We start from the raw sequence: 22532 nt of genomic DNA on the forward strand, positions 1-22532 counted from the left end.
TAGTAATCCTGTGTATTCATTTTTATTTTTGATGAATTCTGGTCATTTGCAATCAGTCACTAATTACATTTATTTTATTTTTTTAAATAAAAAAATAAAATATCAATATTTTTTCCACAAATTATCCATCTCTATCAACACAGGTAATAAACTAGGGAACTAGGGTTTGATTAGTGTGCGAGCCAAGGCTCAGTCAGTCATGTCTATCCTATCCAGGAAGTTGGAAGCCATCCATCAGCTCCCAGTCAGCATTCTGGGGCTAGATCCTGTAGATGGAGATCAAGAGGAGGGATCAAAGGCAACAGACTGATAGGGTGAGATCAGGATGAGAGGAGCAAGGTGAAGCACAAGAGATGGAGAGAGAGAGAGAGGGAGCAGAGATAGAGGGAGAGGGGGGACCTGCGCGTGATCTTTGACACCACGTGTGAAAGTGCAGTCAGTGTGCGGTCTGTCCTTCAGTGAGTGGATGCGTTGTGAAGATTGCGGTGTGTGTTGTGATCAAGGCAACACAGAACTGGGATAGTAGATCTGAGAGCACGCCAAACATCACAAAAGGGTGCAGGGTGCACCAGGGCTTTGATTATATCCTATCTCAGCATCTCCCCCCATTCCCCAACCCCCATCCATATCAGACTCAATCTGATACATACCGTCTCTCCCGAGCACAGCACATTCATAGAAGTGTCATGCATGAAGACAGCCTGGGGGGTTGTGATGTACACAAGAAACTTTTGGCGAAAAACTACCTCGCCAACTTCTCAGGGTGTAGAGCAACTTCAGCATTGTAGTCATCTGGATTGAAGAGTTGCCTAATTAATTTGGAAGTGACTGTTCCACTATTGTTTCTTTTCCTTTTCCTTTTACCCCTGCTCCAGCGAATGGCAGCGAGCTTCACATCGGCAGTGTGCGTTACGAGGACACGGGGGCCTACACCTGCATAGCGAAGAATGAAGTGGGTGTGGACGAGGACATCTCCTCACTATTTGTGGAGGATTCTGCTCGAAAGACACGTAGGTGGAAGGCTCTACATCCCTCTCAATATATAATATATGTTAAAGGTGCAGTCTGCGAATGTAATCCAACACCCTTTTTGTCAAATTCAGCTATTTTTTTCTCAAAGTCCACTAGTGTGAGGTCTGATATAGAGGTCTGCGCGGGACTGATTCTTCAGTCCCGCTCCCGCAATATTCTGTCCCGCTCCCGCCCGCTCCTGCAGTAATGTGTCATTTTTAGTCCCGCTCCCGCCCGCATCTGTAACATGATGTCCCGCTCCCGCCCGCTAAAGCCCGCATGCAGGAGGGATAGCCTATTCAGTTTTTCTTTCTGTCTCACGAAAGGAGCACAAACACCAGATGTCAGTTTCTTGGTTCTGAATGTAGGCTAACAACTGAAGGCCTAGTCTGGTGCCCTCTTCCTCTGTCATGCTTTCGATTTTTGAGTTTTGACAATGAGCAGCAGGAACAAATTGAACCCACGTAAACGGCAATATAGGCTATAGGCCGCTATCCGTCAGTTATGCTTAAACCCCGTTTTTTAATGCTGCCTAACAGAACATCCAGCTGATCTATAGTTATGAACAGTACTTTAATCATTTCCATATTTAATTTTACGCACATATTTAATTTGCGGGAGTGCAGTGAATCATCGGTTTGTCCCGCACCCGCGAATGCACCTCTCTCATCCCGCCCGCTCCCGCAAAGAGCTTTCAAAAGTTGTCCCGCACCGCACTCTTTTGCGTCGGGACCCACGGGTCCCGCGGGTCTACCGCGGGAGTGCAGACCTCTTGTCTGATATTTGTACACTTTCTTAGCTGTGTAAATGGCAAGCAAGCATAGCCGTTTCGACCGAGCCATAAACAATTTCGGCACGGAAGTGAAGGGAGACATTTAATTGTCTGTTGAGCAAACATATCAACAAGCTATTGACAGAAATGCAGACTCTACCTTTAACTCTTTAACATTCAGTATTTCAGAGAATTTTACAGTAGCCGTTAAAGGCCTCTGAGAGTTGGTCACCTTCAGGCTACATTTATGGTCTGTTTAATCTAGTCACTGATGAGGGAAGCCTTGGATCAAGTCCAGTTCCTCTGGAACCAATCTTTTATCTGTTCTTGGCAACATCTATGTTACCTTATTGACCATTTAGATATGCTCAGTCAAGCTGCAAGGAATGATTGCACAGCAAGAGGTTTGTGAAGACAGACTATATCATGTAAGATTTAGGAAGTTTAAATATGCTATCCTTTTTGTGAAACATTTTAGATGTTTTATCATGTGTCATTTGGATACAGATGGGAGCCTTCAACATTTTTAATATGGCCATTAAAAATAGTGGGGAGAGCTCTCCAGAGTATTCTATCATGAATCTGATTATTTATGTGTTTCTTACCTCAACATTCCAATGATGGAACACAGCTGTAAGATATTTGTATAAAGCCGAACAGACACTTTTGACCTGATTTTAGCTGGGAATCAGTCAGACTTTCAATTTGAGCTGAACTCTATTGCCTCATGTCAGATCTTAATAAAGCATGCATGTAAACATAATTTTCTTCTTTGTTCTCTAAAAAATGCTGTATTTCTTTCTTGTGTTCTTTTTTGGTATGCTGACATTGCTGCAGTTGCAAATATACTCTGGCGGGAGGAAGGTATGGATAAATGTCCCAGTGTCATTGGCATAATAAATGACTGCTTTGGTTTTATGCCTGTGGATTATTCTCATGGTATTGCTGTAATTTAGGCACTCTTACACTCTCTCTTCAATGAATCTCTTTTCCTTGTGCCCACCTTCACTTGTGGGGATTGCCTTTTTAATATTGCTGTATCTGTTGGATTTCAAGAGCAATTGCTTGAAAAGATTAAGTAAATGAAATCCTTTCAGCTGGAAAATTTGACAAAAAAAGGCACAGTTTTATCACACCCTTTACAAAATCAAGCCTGGGGTTCCTTGGTGTAAGTAATAAAAAAATATCTTAAACCTTAGTGGGTAATTACACAGAACTCAAGTGCTGATCAAACAAAGTTTTATGGAGCTCTGAGTGTCATTTCCATTCTCCCAAACTTTTTGTTTTGTTTTTGCCCGCTATTCTTTTCTTACACGCATCAGGAGAGCCGAAACTGACGTCCACTAGTTCGAGTTTCTGACAGCTGAACATATTTAAGACATCTGTGTGTGCGGGATGTGTTTTAATACTTCACTAAGCACACCGCTGGCGCCAAGACGCCCATGTATAGCGCCACATATATTACAAGAGCGCCTGATTGGCTACCTGTTTGTGCTTTCTGACAGCGTGGCAACTCCACTGCCCCCTTGTCGTGATGAAGTGTGGCATGTGTTTTAATTAGTGGGGATTCTCAGAGAGGTGATAGACGAGTAGGTGTTCTGGTTTTGCTTCAGCCCCGTCTCAGACAGTCTATTTGACGCGGACGTTCATGTTGGGGTGTTTTGTTTTTGAGTGCTCTGCCTTTGAGTTTGCTTAAAGAGGTGATGTTTTTTTTTCTCCACCTGTCTACATCGGTTCTCTATGACAGGGCTGAGTGTCGGGAACATGTTCTACGTGTTCTCCGATGAAGGGGTGACCATACTGCAGCCTGGCGAGTGCGAGATACGCAGGCGCATAAAACGCTCCGAGAGGATTGTAGCCAGTTATGTAAGTCGATCGGACATCCATGTTCGTATTCACTGGTATGGTACTGCTGAAAACTTAATTAACACCTTAGATATACAGTACATGGGGAGATGTGAAATATTGTAGGGATATGTTGTTCACTATGTGGGTCTTTTCTCAAAGACATGTGCATTAGCCCTGAATTGAATCTATTCAAATCCATTCATTTTCATTAGACACAATTCAATTCAGTGTAATTACGCTTGATTAAATTCAGTTAATCTCAACTCACTCATATATAATCTTGAACAATGAGCTTTGCCTTCATATGCAGTAGTATTCCTGAGACATAGTGTGAAGTGTTAAGAGACCTGGTGCAATAGTTTGCCCTGGTGGATTGTGTAAAACACTGGGGGGGATGCCCCCTTTGGGATTCTACCTTGGAGGTACTATGTCTCACAAGCTTGTGTAAGTGAATTTAGAGATCAATAGAAACTCGATAAGCCATGTGTTAGTGTGTTGATGCTGTAAGCTGCATTCTCCCTGACCCACATGGTGGCCAAGCTTTGTCTCCCAGGTGTAATCTGCCCTGAGATACATTGTCCTCTTAAAATAAACTCCTAGATAGAACTGAAATGAGCTCCTTTAGAAATGAATACTAAACTATTTTGACATTTTAATATTTTCTGGTTTCTTTACTCCTCTATGACAGTTTGAGCACATCATCTTGGGCTTTGAGATACACACACATTTTCAGACATTTGTTTAGACCAAATGAAATCTAATTGATTAATCAAAGAAGTAATCTACAGAATAATTTTTATCTATTTGAATAATTATAAGCAAAGGCTCTAAATACCACAATCGTATCTGTTCCTAAGGGAATTTTAATGCTTAATTTGCCCCACACAATATTTTTTTCTTATACCTGCAAGTCCATATGACGAAGGTTTTATCTAAAGGTTATCCTTCATGGTATGGTTTTCTGTGTGTCATCACTGACATGCCACAAGACTATTAATGATCCTTTGATGATTCCATCTGACAGGAAGAAATGTGCCCCAAAAATGAGGGCATCACCCCCCAGCACTGCGTCTGGGCATCTGCCCTCAACGTCCGCGACAAGTACATCTACGTCACGCAGCCTCTCCAGAACCGTCTGCTGATTATCGATACGCAAGCCCAGAAAGTCGTCCAGGTGCGGACTAATCCTCCTCCTCCTCCTCCTCCTCTTCGAGCAGTGTCTTATCCTCAGACATGTCAATCCGCACTCGAGTTTGTCATGTGCAAATGAAAAGCCTTTTAGCAAATACTGTGTGAGAAAGAAAAGAGAATGAAATGAGTCAGAGGGCCTAAGAAAAAGCACTGTAAAGATTTGAAATGTCTCTCTGTCTCTCTCTCTCTCTCACACACTCACTCTCATATTTATTCATGATTTATGATTTCTTAATTTTATTGTGTGTTTTTTTTGTGTTGTGCCACTATACTTTTATTGCTATTGGAATCGCAGCAGTCATTCACATGCCTGATTTAATGGTTTATGAAATAGTTGATTGACAGTTACAGGGTCAAAGGCCAACCATACTGCATGTCATTAAGGCAAGGCTGTCAGAGGCGGTGGCTGATCTGTGTAAAACAGATGGCTGTCTTCCTGTTATTATTATTATACACGCCTCTGCTTGACGTCACTGGAATTCTGTCAGTGTCTGCCCTGTCCACACAGCTGCAAGACAACAATTACTGTGTAATGTGTCGGCCATCGACTATGACTGTGCCATGGGTACAAACTTCAGTTTGACACACTCTCTCTCTCTCTCTCTCTCTCTCTCTCTGTATTTATGTATGTGTCCTTGTCCTTCTCCATCGTCTCTTAGGCAGTGGAGACAGACCCAGTGCCTGTCAAGCTGTTCTATGACAAGTCCCACGATCAAGTCTGGGTACTGAGTTGGGGCGACCTACAGAAGTCCCATCCCACATTGCAGGTACATGATGACTGTGTGTGTGTGTGTGTTTGTGTGTGTGTGTATGAGTGAGTGTATATGTGTGAGTCAGTATTATGCAGTCGTGTGTGTGTGTTTGTGTGAAAAATATGTTTTCAAAATAGGCTTCAGTTGATGTGACTGAAGCCCGTAGGATGGAGATTCCTCCAGATGGGTGTGGAAATAACTGGGTAGGTGTGGATGGGTTTTACTCTGTCCAGGGACTACTGCTCCCCCCCCCCGGAAAAAGGCACAGGAGAGTGGACGCCTATCCTCACTTGGCGTAATGGCTAAATTGTCGCGGGAGAGAGCGACAGGCACAACATTCATTATCCACTCTCCTTTCAGAGGAGAGAGAGAGAGAGAGAGAGAGAGAGAGAAAGAGAGAGAGAATCCCATTAGGGCCGGCGTGAGAGGTGTGCAGCCAGTGAGCTCATTGTGGCGGAGGCCCGTCTTATTAGCAGGGGAATGTATTGCAGCCACTGTCAGGTATCTGTTCCCGGTGTCATCCTAATGTGTTCGCTCCAGACTGCTCAAGTGTGACACTCCGCTCCGCGCTGCGCCGCGCCGGCGAGAGAGGAAAAGAGCGGCCACCGCCAGCACTGCCGCTGCCGTGGACGCCGCCATCGTCGTCAAAGAAGAGAAGTGATTATACCACTCGCTTTTAATTCCTCTCCTGAAACGGTGGTAAAAAAAAATCCTCCTGTGTACCTTTGGCACATTAAGACTGTCCCATTCAGCGGCTTCCTCGCACATCTCATTTCCGGCGAATACTCGACAGTAATGAATAATTACTGCTGGGGCATGAATCGCTCAAAAATGCTAGAAAGCAATTTTAGGGAAGCCACATATTAGACCAGAGGGCGTATGGATCACACCACAAATAAATGGCTTGATAATGCCATTATCATTTGGAAAAGGCAGTAATTGACCTGTGCTTCGGAGATTCAGCCTCGCCACAGGCAAGTGGGCGGCGTGAGGAGCAGCCATATCAAATACCTCTTCATTTTAATAGCTCGATGTTTAAACGTTTGGAATGTGATTGTCAATTCATTAGATTAAACAAATGAAAAGAGGAGGGGGAATTGAACTTGGGGGCTAAAGCCTTCCTGCCTCGCCTACTGCTGCAGCTTCTGGCTAGTGAGTGGCCCTTTACTGTTTGGATAAGGAGGATGAGTGGGGAAAGTTTACTCTCCTTATCGGCCGGCACACCAAACAACATCCGTTTGTTATTTCAAGAGATGAGACCCCGGGAGACTAAATGACGGCTCTGAAAGGCGGCCGGGCGAGTTGCGAAAGCCGCAATCTGTTTACCGTGCAACGACTGGCGTCCCCCACTCTATGACTAATTCATCGGGAAACAGTGCAGGGCAGGCGGCGGTTCAAGAGCTCACACTTCACCACAACACTTGGCCTCTTACAAATCGTGTTATTGATACCACCGTTATGTGGCTGCGAGCTGCCATCGTCTGCTCTGAAACAAGCCCGCCGTCAGACCCGATGTGAGCCGAAGCTTAAAAAAAAAAAGCTTAACTTGACAGATTATAAGTGTGTGGGGCTCCACTCCTGGGACCCACATGACTCGCTCAGATGGTATTAGAAGTGTTTGGGTTTCTTGCAGCATGTAGCTGCACAGGGCTGCCCTTGAGCATTTAAGAAGAGCTCTTGGGGTAGAACCATGAAGGAGGCGGCGCTGCGAAAAGATCCATCAAAAAAGAACTGTCTCCTCAGGCACCACGAGGCCGCGCTTTCAGGATTTCACATCTAGAAGCATTTAAATGCAAACATAAATGCCGTTCCCCAATGGCCCGTGTTTTGTACCGTTTTTATTTTTTACTTTTGAACCTAAGAGCGCCTGATCTCTCTGTCTCCCCGTACTGTGTGGCGTTAATGAGAGCAAAACGCGGCGGACCTCTCCCCTGTTTTGCGAGGTTGTCTGATGAATGAGCCTGGCAGTGGCCGCGTAAACAGCACAGCAGTCCTTGGCACTGCCTAAACAATGTCAGGTGTGTGATTAAGTGTCTGTCGTGTGTGTGTGTGTGTGTGTAAAGGGAGGTAGGGGATTGGGGTTGGATGAGGCCCCTGTCAGGCTCTTCTGATTCGCCGGGGCTGAGATATAATATCGGAGGCAGACGGAGGCGCATGAGCCGGTGTCATTTCGCTGATAGCGTCCACCTTTCATGGACACCGCAGCGTACTAGCCTCTCGCAAAGACTGAGGTGTAGTCATTGCGCGTGACCATAAATCTGACCATATCTGAAGGTAATATGTAGGTAATATGTAAATATATGTGTACTTATCTCACATTGGGGGTCACCTGTGAATTTCAGCACTGGTTGGTGTCGAGATCACTTTGACTTTGCCGTTCTGCTGTTGACTTTAGGACTCACTGCTAATGCTATTTTTATTTCATTTTTTTCTGGGCGTTCATGTAGGTTATTTCCCAAGCGAGCGTGGGCGAAGTGCACCGCGTTGTCCGAACGCCATTCCAGAGGGTGGACGACTTCTTCTTACCGCCCACCAACCTCATCATCACGCACGTCAGGTACGAGGTGTCGCTCACCTCCGACAATAATGACCTCTCACCCACCTGTCGGCTGTAATCCAGCCTTGGAGTGGAAATGAGCAAATTACGGCCATAATGAAAATCTTAATGTACTTTAATGACAGGAAAAAGCAATTAACCTCTCCTCTTGACCTTTATCATTCCAGGTTTGGCTTTGTCTTCTTAAAATCTGAACCCGCCGTGCATAAGATTGACCTGGAGACCTTCCATCGCGTAAAGAGCATCAGCCTGAAGAACTACAGCTGCGTGCCCATCAGCATGGCCTACACCCACCTGAGCGGCTACTACTTCGTCCAGTGCCAGGGCCGAAACCGCAGCGGAGCCATGCCCCAGCTACTCATTGACAGCGTGACGGACACAGTCATCGGCCGCAACCTGGACGTGGTCGGCAAGCCCTACGTCTCCCCCGACGGCCGCTACGTGGTCACCCCGGACGATCACAGCAGCAAGATCCGAGTCCAGACGGTGTCGTTCCGCGGCGAGCTGCGGCTGAGCCACGAGCTGGACGCCTCGCTGCACGTCTCCGACCTGGTGTTCCAGCCGTCCTTCGCCGAGTCCAACCAGTACGCAGCGGTGGCCACATCAGCGTCCGGCCCGAACCTGCTGTTTTCCGACCTGTCCGCCGGCGGGAGCGTGGTGCTGGGGGGGCTCAAGGATCCGCTCCCCCCCCACAGCTGGCCCTGGAGCCGGGCCAACCGCGCGGTGGCCTCCAGCGGCCTGTTCGGACAGTACCTGGTCACGCCGTCGGCCGAGTCGCTGTTCGTGCTGAACGGCAAGACGAGCAGCTTGCACTGCGAGGTGTCAGACGTCAAGCGGGGCAACACACTCGTGTGGGTGGGAGAGGTATGAGTGCGGCCACGAGCACCAGCGGTCAGGCTGAACTACTGAAAACTGTTACGAGATCTAAGAGGACTCAACCCCCCCAGGACTGAGCGCAACGAAAGACCACCTGTGTATGTGTGCGTGTGTGTGTGTGTGTGTGTGTGTACATGTATGTGTGTGTGTGTGTGTGTGTGAGAGAGAGTGAGAGAGGGAGAGAGAGAGGGTGTGTGCATGTGTGTGTCTGGGTTACTGTTGTAAAAGTACACAAACATAAAAAAATTTAGACTAATCGAAACAAAAAAAAGTAAGCATTAAGAAATCCTGTAATGATCTTTCTACTGGGAGAGGGTGAGCCTGTGTTCTTCAGTGCAACAGTGATCCATGCGCACTCCAATAACAAGAAATAAAGTACATTATTGCACTTCCTCGTGACACAGCAGAAAACCGTTCGTTGCAAGAGAGAGAGAGAGAGAAGGAAAGGGTAGCTACCGTCGTCGATGACATTTTTTGAAAAATTAACTATGCACAATGCTCACTTTTTTGTCTTAAAGCTGTTTGGTTTTCAGATGTCTGTCCCTCACCCCGTACGGCAACTAAGTCACTATACTGTGTAAGAAAACCTGTCCGTCAGCCACACGAGTCTGCAGTCTGTTCTTTTAAAGTCATGGCCTTCAGTTGTCCGCCTTTTGCACACGTTCATGGTAGCGACCGGTTCCTCTGCGTATCTCCTGTCTCCAGTGTCGTCCTCTCTTAGTTACATTGACATTCCAAAGACGACTCTCACCCACCGTCATTAGTAAGTTATAGGAGCACCAAATGCAGATGTAAACATGTAAACGTTTTCTTTTTTTCCTTCCTCTGTGATCACGTTTTTGAGGAGATTGTACTTCACACAAAACTTGTATGATCTAAGTAATCCTCTAAAGTGATCAAAGGTATTTTGTCGGATTGAGACAGAGTGTGTAATTCCGAATCCACTTTGTCTGAAGTAGTTTAGTTTGTGTGTGTGTATGTATCGGAGCCAAGCTACTTAAAGGGACGCATGGTGGTGTAAAACCCTCCTGTGGCATTAGACAGCAGAGCTCGCTGCCAAGGGTGTAATGGTGTAAGCCTCCTTAGCAATGCGCCGACCACCATTGTCTAGGTCGCCAATTTGAGCCAGGAATGGGGCACCTAACACAGAATACATACTGTACTCTCTGTAGTATGAATGAATAAATGGATGTGATTGAGTGAGTGAGTGAGTGAATGAGTGAGTGAATGAATGAATGAATAAAGTGCTTGTGTTACTAATTTCCCCTTTCACAACCTTCTTGTTTCCACAACACATCCATTAAAAAGAACAACTGCACAGCCCCTATTCATGTGAAGGGAAATGTATGGAAGGCCTGCAGCATCACATAAAACACAGTGTTTCTGTATGGGGTATATTGAAGGTTCATCATGTTGGGAGCAGGTGTAGACACACACAGAAAGCCTTATGGTGTGTTTGACTTGTCATGTCAAAGTAAAAGGACATTTTCAATAATAACAATTTACATAATGTGTTGATGACTCAAACACACCTCCTGCCTATGTGACTCAGCCCATCCTTAGAGACCACAGACTCGGCAACATGTCATGCAACCACAGACATCTATGGCCCAGCCCCTGTATGAAAGACATTGAGTGCTGTTGCACGAAGTCAAGCATTTAAAATGGTCAACATAATGGCTGAGCTCTTTCTCTCTAATCTGGCAGGCTCACAGTGTTTGAATATCACAGAGATACTCTGCAATATAAGCTTGATCTTCTGTTGACCTCTGCATACTGAATAATGCCATACAATATGTATAATTATGTTTAAGTAAATTAAAGACATTTCTTTCTCACTTTATAGCTATTATACCAAAATGAAAAGGATTTGTGGTATAAAATATGAGGTATAATGAATTCAGACATAAGCTCCAATCTGTTAGATTACTGTAATCATTTTAGGCAGCACTACAGACGGGAATCTCTCTGTTGCAACCTGTTTTCGTTAAATGTTATAATGAGACAGCATTTATCTTAATGTAATCTTACCTCTCCACATTTGTAGACTTAAAGCAGATATAGTTAAAACCCACCCCCCTTTGTGTGTGTCTCTGACAAGATTAAGTAGTTCAAGTATGAAAATGCCTCCTTGCACTGAGAGAACAGCTATTAATGCTCCATAGTTTTAACCCTGAGTGAGTAGCCAGTCACTCCTTAGATAGAGTTGAGTAAGGGAGCCCAAAAGATTGATCTTACTGTCAAACCCCACATAGGGTTGAGTGGGTCCTTCAACTGCTAATCCTCATTAGACAGAGAACCATACTACACAGTGTGTTGAAACGTGACAAAGCCAAGCTGTTAAAAGTGCTATGTGGACTACTGTTAAGGCCTAGAGCCCTCTCACTTCCTGATCCCTGGAGATGCTTGCTGGAGGTGACATTGAGCCCTGTAGCTTTTAGGTTGCCAAGGTGAGAGGGGATGCCCAGAGAGGCACAGAGACAGCGTGCCGCTCACGCAGACTATTCCGGAATAAATATTTATATGAGATGTGATGAGAATGGGATGAGTCCCACTAGTGTTTGCGTGATAGATTTGCTTTCTGGAAGCATCCCATTCCTGATGTCCTAGTTGCAGAGGTCAGACCTTTTTTTTCTTTTGCATTCCGAACAATCTCCCGTGTTCCGTGTTTTCCGAGACAGGCAGATCAAAGGGGTCCGCTGCTTATCTGAATGTGTTCATGTGTAAACATTAGAGTCACTGTTTTAGATAAATTGTTCTTGTTAGAACACAATAAAAACGATAAATGTACAGATTTTATTCATGAGTTGTGTGTGTTCTGGTTAATGAGGGAAATGTTTTGTTTAAAAATAACAATAAACTCCATTAATTGTGCAGCTGTGTCGCACCTTAAATTACTCTCTAAGTGACACATGAATATTCAGGTAGAAAGTGTTACCAAGCAGATAAAATTGAATGTGGATACTAAATCCAGCCAACCATGAAATGAAATCCCATCAGCTGCTCTTGAAATACTCCTTTGCTTTTTAAGTCATATTGTGTGTGTGTCACGGACTGAGCCATGATGTCCACCGCTTGCTAGCCTGTCACAATGTGCATACAAGAGGCTTCAGTCCCTTTACTATATTATATGAAATATTATATCACAAACACATACCGAGAGAGAGAAAGAAAGAAAGAGATGGCTCTGACAGTTTTGCATACTTTTCAGTTACATTTGACTGTGCACCCATTTGTCATCATTCGTGCTGGGGTCTCTCTGAAGGCCAAGCTTTTTCTGGTGTAATGAGACAAGGTAGAAGCCGTTTCAGGATGACAAATGACTGCGTACAATGATGAACACGGCTCCACTTCATTTTTAAAATTCACCTGAATATCACGCTGAATAGAAGGCGTCTGAAGGCCTACACATCCGCATGTAAACAGACATACCGGTAATATGACCTCCGGGTCATCTGCCTGAGTATGTGCAAGATTTTACACACTTGATAACTCAATCTGCTCTGACAGAGGGCATAGTACATTTTGCTCTTATTCACTGCACATGCAAAAATACTTTTTTTTTTTGCATTTCATGCATTTGGTTGTTATACTGGTCTCATAGATATCATAGAAATACAGAAACTACATATTTAGTCAGAATGCTTGAAATTGATCAGCAGTGTTTTTGACATCAAATTTTACAATCTAATTTCCCCTAGTGGGTGTGATATAAGACGAATCACGTGATTTGGCTTTGTAGTGGCAACATGCATTTAAAAACACTTTCAGTATACATGCATGTACAAAAACATTCAGTATACATGCATGTACTGCATAGGCTTACTGTACATGTGGTTTAACACAGCAGATAAGTAGGGACCTTCTTTACATTTACCCCTCCCCTTTCTTCAGTAACACCTAGAACCTAAACCTTTCCAGAGTAGTGTCGACACTGATCTGCAGAAGGTAATTATTTTGATTTATAACCAAATAGTGTATAGTCATGTACAGTTTTTCACTTTGGACAAACAGTGTCCGAGCCAAGTGTGGCCACTGTCTCACCTGGGGCCCTGAGCAAGTGCTTCTTTGTAAATGTGTCCTTTAAAAAGGTTTTTGTTTTGCTGTCCGTGTGCTGATCTATCTCTATGCAACACATCGTCACCATTGAGGCAATAACTGTTCATAAGCCTGAACTCCATATGTAGCGTCAGCCTTTTCTACAAAGTGTTTTTGTTTCAGTGCAAAACCAGTTGTTGATACCTCAGTTTAAGAGTAGTTAGATGAATCTCCACCAAAATCATGAACTCATAATGAAATCATTAATCGTCCAAATGTTTCGTAATTAAGTAATGACAGAAAAAATATATATATTAAACGTGACGTGGTCAGCATCTTACTTGTCAGTGCTTGGCTATGAAAGAACACCATTTCCCTCACTTGCAAGACTTCTCTGGTTTTATCAAATTACCCCCCCCCCTCCCACCTTGTACAGTAAATCTAAACTAAATCACATGAACAGTTTCAATGTTTCAAGGATAGAATGAACTACTTGCTTACTGAATATTACCCTTGGATATTCCAACTCTAATGTCCTTACCTCTTTCCTGACCAACCCCTGGTGTTGTAGAATTTATTGTATAGATGAGTTCCAAAAATAATTATATTGTATGGTACAGTGTTTCCCAGAATGTTTCTTTTATCTCCTCAAATTTTACAATAAAATATCAAATAGACTGTCTACTATTCTTTCTTCTACCCGTACTACATGAATCCCTATAATTATGCAAAGTTAGCATACTGCAATTCTCTATGCAATAAGATCTGATTGATGAAAAAAATAGATCAAAGATTATAGTATAGACACTAGATTCAGTACAGAGAAGGCAAATATAGACACAATATAACCAGAGGCCACAGGTATAATTTTTTGTGATCATATCAGCATAAATTGGCCTGAGGGTAAACCTAATTCACAACTCTTTAACTTGTGTAGTTTCCGTTGAGTTTCAGTTATCTAGTGTGACCAAGTAGGAGAACTGCAGAGAAATTATTCTTCTACTATGCCTTTGGCATTTCATCTCTAATATGATATAAACATGAGGAAACTGACTTAATGACTTCCTGACAAGCTAGACCTACTAGACCTACCTATTACCTACTCACACAAGTATTTATTTATAACAATTCAAAAATCAATATGGCAAATGTTCTCTAGTCACACATGCTATTTTTAAAATCTCACGTGTTGTCATGCCATTTCTGAACTCCAATACCTGGCCTGACATAAATCAGTCTGAGTCATCCCCAAGGAAGTGGACGTTGTTGTGTCGCTCAGGGGCCATAATCTGTAATCATCGCTGCTATTGTTTACAGGGTCAGGAACTCATAGCCATTACTCAGAACAAGAGAGAGAGAGATGTGTTGAATTATGGGCCAGCGTTGCCGGTGGAGTTTTACTTCCAGCCTGATTGACACACACTGTCAGGGCTCATCAAGGTCTGGGTGAGGGCCTTGATGTCTGGGTAAGGACCTTATGGTACATCTCCAGCCAAAGAGATACATAGATAGATAGATAGATAGATAGATAGATACAGTAGAGATAGATAGATACGGTAGATAGATAGATAGATAGATAGATAGATAGATAGATAAGAGATAGATAGATACAGTAGATAGATAGATAGATAGATAGATAGATACATACATACATACATACATACATACATACATACATACATAGTTACTTTATTCATCCTGAGGGAAATTTTAGAAAGAGCTGGGAACCAGTGTCAGTACATTTTGGCCAGCCCCTGTCACCTAGCAGACATACACAAGAACAGATATTGTCATGTTGTCTAATTCAGATTCAGTTATGGCTTAAATGTTGTATCAGCGATAGCTGGTATCACTTTTGTTGATGTTCAAACAAAACAGAGAGCTAGCTCGCTACTCCCTCCCCCTCCCTCCCGTGCAATTAAAACTCTCCTAAGCGTGCATCTCTTTATTTTGCCTTTGAGTGGGTTGCCAACCCTTGCAATTGTTTTTGTGTACAGATCTCGGAGCCTAGGTTGCCTACAGACGCGTTTTTTGACGGCCTGCTTATGGGGCAGACAGCTAGCGGATCGTTAGGAAAGATTAGATGAATGTGATCATTTACAGTATGTTTGGGCTTTTTTTGGGCCTGAAATCGCTGATACAACCATTAATTGCAGAGTTCACAAAGGCACTCTATTGCACAATATACAATGATCTGATTCTGACGGACGGTGAGTGACAATGACTGAAATATTCTCAAACTCTTCCGATGTTTCTGTAACACGCAACTAACACACCAACATTTTCTTCCAAACAGGGCATGTCTTTACATGTTACAGAGGTGAAAATATGAATTATAAAGTGGAAGAATGTAGTGTTTGCCTTTGGTGAGAGACACAACTGCAAAACTGTTGAAATTTAAGTGAAACAGTGGGCTAATATATTTTTTTGCATGAATTCCACTGTCAACAGTTTATATCTGAAAATGAGATATGAGTACTCAGCTCAAGTCCAGCTCACCTCTGGGTGTGGCCTTGCTCTCCCAAGTTGGTCAGTCAGTTCAAAAATGACTTCTGATGTCATTTGACGTTTGTTTTCTGTGCAATATGTCGTTTGATGATGTTCTCATTATACTTCCCAAACAGGGGTTAGCCGGGATGATTCGTTGCTTAACCAGCCCGTTAGACGTTAAAAGGGATCCACTTTATCAGAAACGTGTGTGGGCACGTTATTGCACGTTGTGGGAATGTAAGTTGCGTGTCGCTTTCTGTTATCAGTCTCTCACTAGAGGTGACCGATCCTGCTCTCTCCCCTTGTCTTTCTGTCTCTTGTACTCACCGTGTTGCTTGCATCAGCCTTTTGGGGACCAGCACCATAAAGTTTACGGTAAAAGACCTGCACATACACGTCACTGTCCATGGTTCTGAACTTTTGTATCCCAGGGTTAAATCACAGCTGCTGCTACAGTAGCTCGTTCCTATATTGTGCAATTACTAATGTTTGATGTTAGCCTGACGAGCCAGACCCACATTAAAATGTAGGGTCTGGAAACTCACTGTTCGCAGTGCTCAGTCCGAGGGGCGGGATAATCAGTTGTCTTTCAAATTCCCTCTGCATGCAATAGGACAGCGGCAGCGCTATGAGTCCCATGCGTTTCCCACCAGCAGAGCTAGTTGGCTAGTTCAAACGTTTGCCAACTTAATAAAAGCTTAACTCGTGTCACACTGTTCGCCAGCAGCAACATCCATCTTATTTGTTTTCAAGTAGCAGGGAATTCAAGCCAAACCGTTGCAACTCGGCCATCAATCATTATGTTAAGCCCACCTAATGACTCTATACACGATTTCATTGGCCTGATTAAGTTTCGATTTCTGGAGCTCACAAGCCAACGGAGAGTTGCTAGACTAGCCCTGGCAGCAAATGTAATTTGCTTCCGCTAGGGGCGCGTCTAGATTTCTAGGCTAGTTTGATGTTACTGCAGCTTCAAACCCACACGGTGCAGCTATTAGGCTTCTATAGCTAGCTGTTATTCCACACTAGTAGTGTTGCTAGTAGTTTTCCCCCACGATCTGCTGGTATTTTTCTACTTTGTTTTATTTTCATGGTTTGTGTGAAATTTACTGGGATTTACACGTGGTGGAGAAACCAACCTTAATATACAAGAGAAGAAATATCCTAGCATAAGTTCACTGTACGCTATCTCTTTCATTCTATCAGGGTGTTTTATGGGTGGGATCTTGTGGGGTAGAGGGGTAGAACACACAGAGGGTTCAGTGCTGCCAGATTAATTGAGCCTATTTGGACTTTACCACAGGGCAGTCAGTCTGGAGTAGCTCCCTTGACATGTCTACTGTATATGCCCATATGCCCATGTGTTAGGGCCAATTAAATCGTTTGGGCGGACTTCATGCGATAATGGACAGATGAGCAACAGTGAAGCAGTCATCCATGTCACAGGAACACATTTGAGCAGTGGCGGAGCTAGGGGGTGGCTTAGGGGGCTTAAGCCCCGAATCTTTTTTCAAAAGCCCCAAATTTTTTTTAGTGTTTTAAATTTCCGGCAGCTCTTATTTCCAATATAACTTCCCCTTGGTTTCTCTATAAATGCTCTAACAAAATGCTCTATTACTGAGGAAATATATCCCTTATTTTCAAAGCCCGATATTGAAAAATAATTTGACTTGCTACACGATCTATGCCAGATTTCAATGGTTAGATTGATTTGTTTAGATCCAGTGAAAATGCTGCCTTGACAACGCTACGTCATGGCTTCGGTGTTCCAAAAAGCCTCTGTCAGAAGTCTGTCACTTTTACAGTCTGTGATAAAACACTTTGTGTACATGTTGTTGAAACGTTATGGATATTAGAAAGTTTTTCAAAAGACCACCCAGCTCCGTTCAAGCAACAGCATCGCCCAGTGAACTGACGGATGGTGTTGTTTCAGGTTGGTGATTTCACGTTAAGAGCTTTCAGTCAGTTAGGCAGGCTAACGTTAGGCTACTTGGCTAGCTCCCTAAATGCTTAACGTTAACGTTAAATGTCCTCGTTCGTCGGCGGAAAAGGCAAATTCAGTAATCTCATGGGCTAGCTAAGCCTACTGCAGATTAAGCAATTCCAGCTCCCAAAACAAAGTGATCCTCATCTTGTAATAAATTAGGCTACACTGTTGAAATGTCAGAAAAACCCATTAACAGTTATCTGCCCATGTCAACTTTTCAGTGTCATATGTTGCACAAAAGAATGTTAACTGTTAGCCTACCTTAAAACCTTGTTGATATCCTATCCACCACCACAGATCTTATAATCCAAGAGTCCACATAAATATAAAAGTCATGTTATGTTGTTTTGGCTGCCTAACTAATTATTAACTAAAAAAAAACCAACATTACAATGATATATTGAGAGGAAAGGACCCTTTCTATAAGTGTGTTAATCAAGCACCATGCAGTCTGCATTCATAATCTTGCTTGATTTTATGCACCTGTGTAAAGGGACCTGAAATTACAGAAAGTACATGCTAAACAGATATGAACAGATATTGCCTCTTGAAAGACCCAAAACTATAATTTCACACAGGGTAGTGCCAGTCAGATACCTTGAATCTGTTGAATGTTAGTTTCACATTTTTTAAGTCTCAATGTGTCCATTAGTTTACACAAAATTCACTAGAAGTCATTATTTAAGGGGTTATTTAAAAAAATAAAATAAATGGGCTAAGCCCCGAATGTTTACAATGTCTGGCTCCGCCCCTGCAGTTGAGTTGATTTTGTTTACAACAAAATCGCTGCTGGATGTTTAGATTCCACTATCGTATCTTTCTGAACATTTCTACTCCATATCTGTTTAGAATTTTACAGATAGGTGTTTCATATTCAGCGCATGTTGCAACATTTCTGTGACAAACTAGTTACAAATGTTAGATTAGAATTTGACACACATTTGCATGACACCAGCGAGAAACATATTGCTATTACAAAACTGGACCAATTTGTTTGTGTTATATGATTTTAGCCCTTCAGAATATTTATGTCATTAGAGTGTTTTAATTATTGTTGTTATCAATTCACACTCACTCAACGTTTCACTTGGCTTCGACACTAGTGAAATGTGAGAATTGGTCTGTGGTTTGCAGTCTTTCAGTGGACTGTTTATCTATCTGTGAACTACAGACAGCATTGACCATGTGGCAAATCAGTATTGGAAATGCGGCTTGCCTTGGCTGCAGATCCGTCCAATGGTATCATTACACAGTCTTTCCCCAGTAATTCGCTGCTTTGATTAATATGTTTCATGACAGCCGACATCTGCCACCGTACCTCCTGCCTTGCGTGCCTGGAACAGAGTCCTGCTCATTGAGGGACTGCGATGTGACGTGACACTGCTGTGTGCAGAGCGGAACGCATCATCATTGCGGGACCAGGCGCTAACCCGCTGGTCATGGTGTCTGGAAGTGATTACTGAGGCATGTCCCTCTAACACGCTTGCTTATGCGCCAGGGTTGCGTGCAGGGAGAGAGATAGAGGGGACTCCTGCCTTGTGGCTCAAGATTGATGAAATATTAAGCAGATGTCATTCAGCAGAGAGAGGATGGAGAGAGAGAGTGACCTGAACTGTCCAGACAGGTCCTTCATGGTGTCTTTAGTTTGTACTGCACAAGGATACTCTAAAGTTGTGTCCTTAAAGATGTGTTTAGGAGTCCTATCTTGCATTTGTGACATGGGCTCAAGGGAATCTTCCGTGTTTGGATGGTGTTCTCTGATGTCAAGGGTTACTGAAATTGTTGAAGAGTTTTTCTGTTCAACAGACACAATTGATGTGATAAATTGGATTGTGTGCACCTGTGGGATATGAGTGAAGTGACCCAAAATCTAAAAAAGCCAACCCAACCCTCACACATATTGGTATGTTTGACCTATCAGAACTAGCCTATCAAGATCTCATCGGCCTCTACAACAGGAACAACAATGAATATCAACTGTTAGTTCAAATGGACCTCTTGAGCAATTTAACAATTGATTACTAACATTTAATGGCAGTACAACATCTAAGTCTTGCATGGACTGAATGGTGATGACACAAATGTTGCTCTTCAACTTTCCAAATTAACAAAGTAATCCTTACTGGACAAACTCAAGTACTGGCAAAAGAAGGCTGATTCAGACTGCATTAGAATAACTTCTCAGTCTGGCACGTACGCAGCTCCTTCCTCTATGCACAACACTAAGAAGTGGGAAAAATGCATTGTAAATGAGCTCAGGGAACTTGATCACTCAGTCACTGTCAGGATGATAATTGGTGATACAGAAATCAATCAAGGGCCCCCACTTTTTCGATTAACCACACAATGTGACAAATTCTCATGTAATATTAAAAAGTGCTTTTAATTTCTAAGGTATTTGGCTTTCTACCAATTTTTAAAAGGGGGCACTTTGACAAATTTGCATTCAATCCTGTACATCCTCTTACACTGTAATGCTCCCTAACAAAAGTCATCATTGTGACATGGCATTGGTCCAGTAGTGTTTTCCATCAGTGACAGAGCTCTGCTGCAGTGAAGGACAGCTACCAGCAGAGGTAAATGTCCGTGTGCTGTGGGGACGAAGGGCCCGACGCCTGTGATGGATTCACCGAGTAGAAATCCCATCCCGGAACTGCTGGGCTGTTACGCTTAGACCTCCAGAGGGTGTGCGTCCCACAGATTGAAAGCTCTGACCACACAACCCAGCCGCCCCCCACCCCCGCTGCCCGCTAGTTTCCCTCTCCGCCCGCATGGTGCAATGTGGGAACACAGCGCAGCGCTCTGCCTAGAAACGGAACGCGCGGAGCTGCCAACGCAGGGGGAACGAGCGGGCGGGCAGGCGGGCGAGCAAGCGAGAGCGTCTCTAAACTAAATCAGATAGACTCTCGGCTGACAGCCACTTAAGGCAAATCGTCAGCCTCAATTAGACAGCGTGAGGCAGCTCATGAGCGGGACGGGGATGAAGAGATAATGAAGTGGGTTCTGGGGCTGGACCGCCTCCCAGCGCTGCTCAAGCCTCATATCCAGCCACTGTCCAGCCAGGACAGCACAGGCTCATTCACATCACAACAACAATGAACCAAAGCCAAGAGGTTTGGGTGGAATAGCTACTCTGTGTAAAGAGAGAATTCAAATCAAAGAATTGTATATTATCGGTGCGATCGGTATGTATGATATTCAAATGAGACAGTTTCTTGTGATTTAAACTTCTATTTTTTTTATTTATTACTGCTTTTATAATTTTATTCCACAAAATAGTTCCCAAGGGTGTGCTGTAAAGTGCTGCAAAAAGACAAACTGTAACGGTAATGCAATAACAGTCTGTCAAAAAAAGAGGATTTCACAACCTTCCACAGTGAGTGATGTTATTCATTTATCGTATTCCTGTAAGAGAAAGAAAAAAGCCTGCTGCTCAGAACAGTAATGCCTTCTTGTTAAACAGTGACACTTGACATCTCCAGCAGGAACTGATGTCAACAAACCTCGTTGACTATCGGAACCTGTCTTCAGAGGAGAACGTTTTGACAATTTGCAGGGAATTGTTCTCACACTGTCAAAACGTGCAGATGCCAGGTTCATGAACCCGGCATGAATGAGAGGTGTTGAGGCAGAGCCTGATCCCTGGCAGTATGAGTTCAGAGCAGCAAGAGTATTAGCAAATAGGGAAGCAACATGATGTTATTATTACCAGTTCCTTTTTAGCTTGTATTTGGTGTTTCAGAAGCAGTGAGACACCAATGTGAGTTTCACCAATGCGACAGAATTTGTTTTGTATTTTTGCCACATCAAATTAATTTATGCAGAGGCCAACTGTGCATACATGCTACATTTCAATTAGAGCAATAGTGAGTTCGGAGTGCACCCAGCTGAAATGAGAGGCAGGGAGGTTTTTTTTCCCTTTCTTTCTTTTTTCAAGGGGGAGGTTTTTCAGCGCGGATGCGGCAATCAATAAGTCATCAGCTCCGACTGCGGAGGAAAACAAACAGGCAATCATCTGTGAACATACCACGGTGCTCAGCCTGCCAATGGTAGCCAGCGCCTGATGCACTCACAGAAATGAAACACAAGACCCTGAAACCAAAAATGAGAAAGAGAAATAGTTTTATGGCCTCAAAGATCTCTTGATGAAGTTCAGCTCACCCTAGACAGTTCATGCAGCTTTTGACACACCGATCGCTAAGCTTTTTTTCTTTTAACCAATCCCAAAACAAGAGGAAGACTGGAAGCTGTAGGTTAGATAAAGCCACAAAGTTTGTTGCTATTTGTGATCCGATGTACTTGGAATGGACGTCATGACCTCGGCATCGGCTTTTGACTGTGTGATCACCGTCCCCTGGACACTCACAGTAGGGTTAAAGAAACCTGATAAAGCTCTAGATTTCAGTGTTTTGAAGATATACAGTTCATCTGTTATTATGTCACATCATTTAAATTCTGATGTCAAACCACAAATACTGTACATGAGACATTAACTTGGAAAATACAAATGCACAATCTAGGGGAGAATGACCTTGACTCTTGTAAGCAAGCTTGTACTTGAATCCATGACCGTATCAGTTCAAAGAATATACATTAACACACACACACACACACATTAAAGAGGTCCTCTTTGCATGAGGCTGAAAGACACTGAAAGTGAGCTTCAAGATGAGCTGAGGCCGGCCCATTGGCTCTTATCTCACTCCAGGCGAACATGCATACTTCAAGCTCACTTTATCTCAGCAATTGATTATACTATGTGCTCCACACACAGGCTGCACTTTGTTTATGTTTATGTCCAGTCCACAGCCTCTAACAGAATATGGTTTCAGAGAAAAAGCACCTACCACTCCCCACATCAAAAATTGTTCAGATGATCCAACTCTGCTTTGTAATTTATTTATTTATTTATTTTTTTGGCTTCCTTTGACACGCCTTTGCTTTTGTCCCTAATTTGAGAGAGAAAACTGTGAACTGTGAATGGTAAACAACCATGGGCTAAGAAGAGAT

General features: G+C 43.3%; 1 protein-coding gene across 1 annotated transcript in view; it reads left to right on the plus strand.

Moving 5' to 3' along the window:
• Positions 1-9001, plus strand: part of fstl4 (follistatin-like 4) — a 65767-nt gene extending 56766 nt beyond the window's left edge. Inside the window, exons 8-14 of the mRNA XM_076274927.1 lie at positions 876-1010; positions 2621-2647; positions 3531-3649; positions 4656-4805; positions 5482-5589; positions 8022-8131; positions 8299-9001. Coding sequence (XP_076131042.1) covers positions 876-1010; positions 2621-2647; positions 3531-3649; positions 4656-4805; positions 5482-5589; positions 8022-8131; positions 8299-9001 — 1352 coding nt within the window. The remainder of the gene's footprint in view (positions 1-875; positions 1011-2620; positions 2648-3530; positions 3650-4655; positions 4806-5481; positions 5590-8021; positions 8132-8298) is intronic.
• The last annotated feature ends 13531 nt before the right edge of the window (positions 9002-22532 follow it).

Source organism: Alosa pseudoharengus, unplaced genomic scaffold (genome assembly GCF_046254945.1).
Source record: "Alosa pseudoharengus isolate Yale_2024_CS ecotype anadromous, Long Island Sound unplaced genomic scaffold, YU_APseudo_1.1 YU_APseudo_1.1_scf_8, whole genome shotgun sequence".
Taxonomy (NCBI): domain Eukaryota; kingdom Metazoa; phylum Chordata; class Actinopteri; order Clupeiformes; family Clupeidae; genus Alosa; species Alosa pseudoharengus.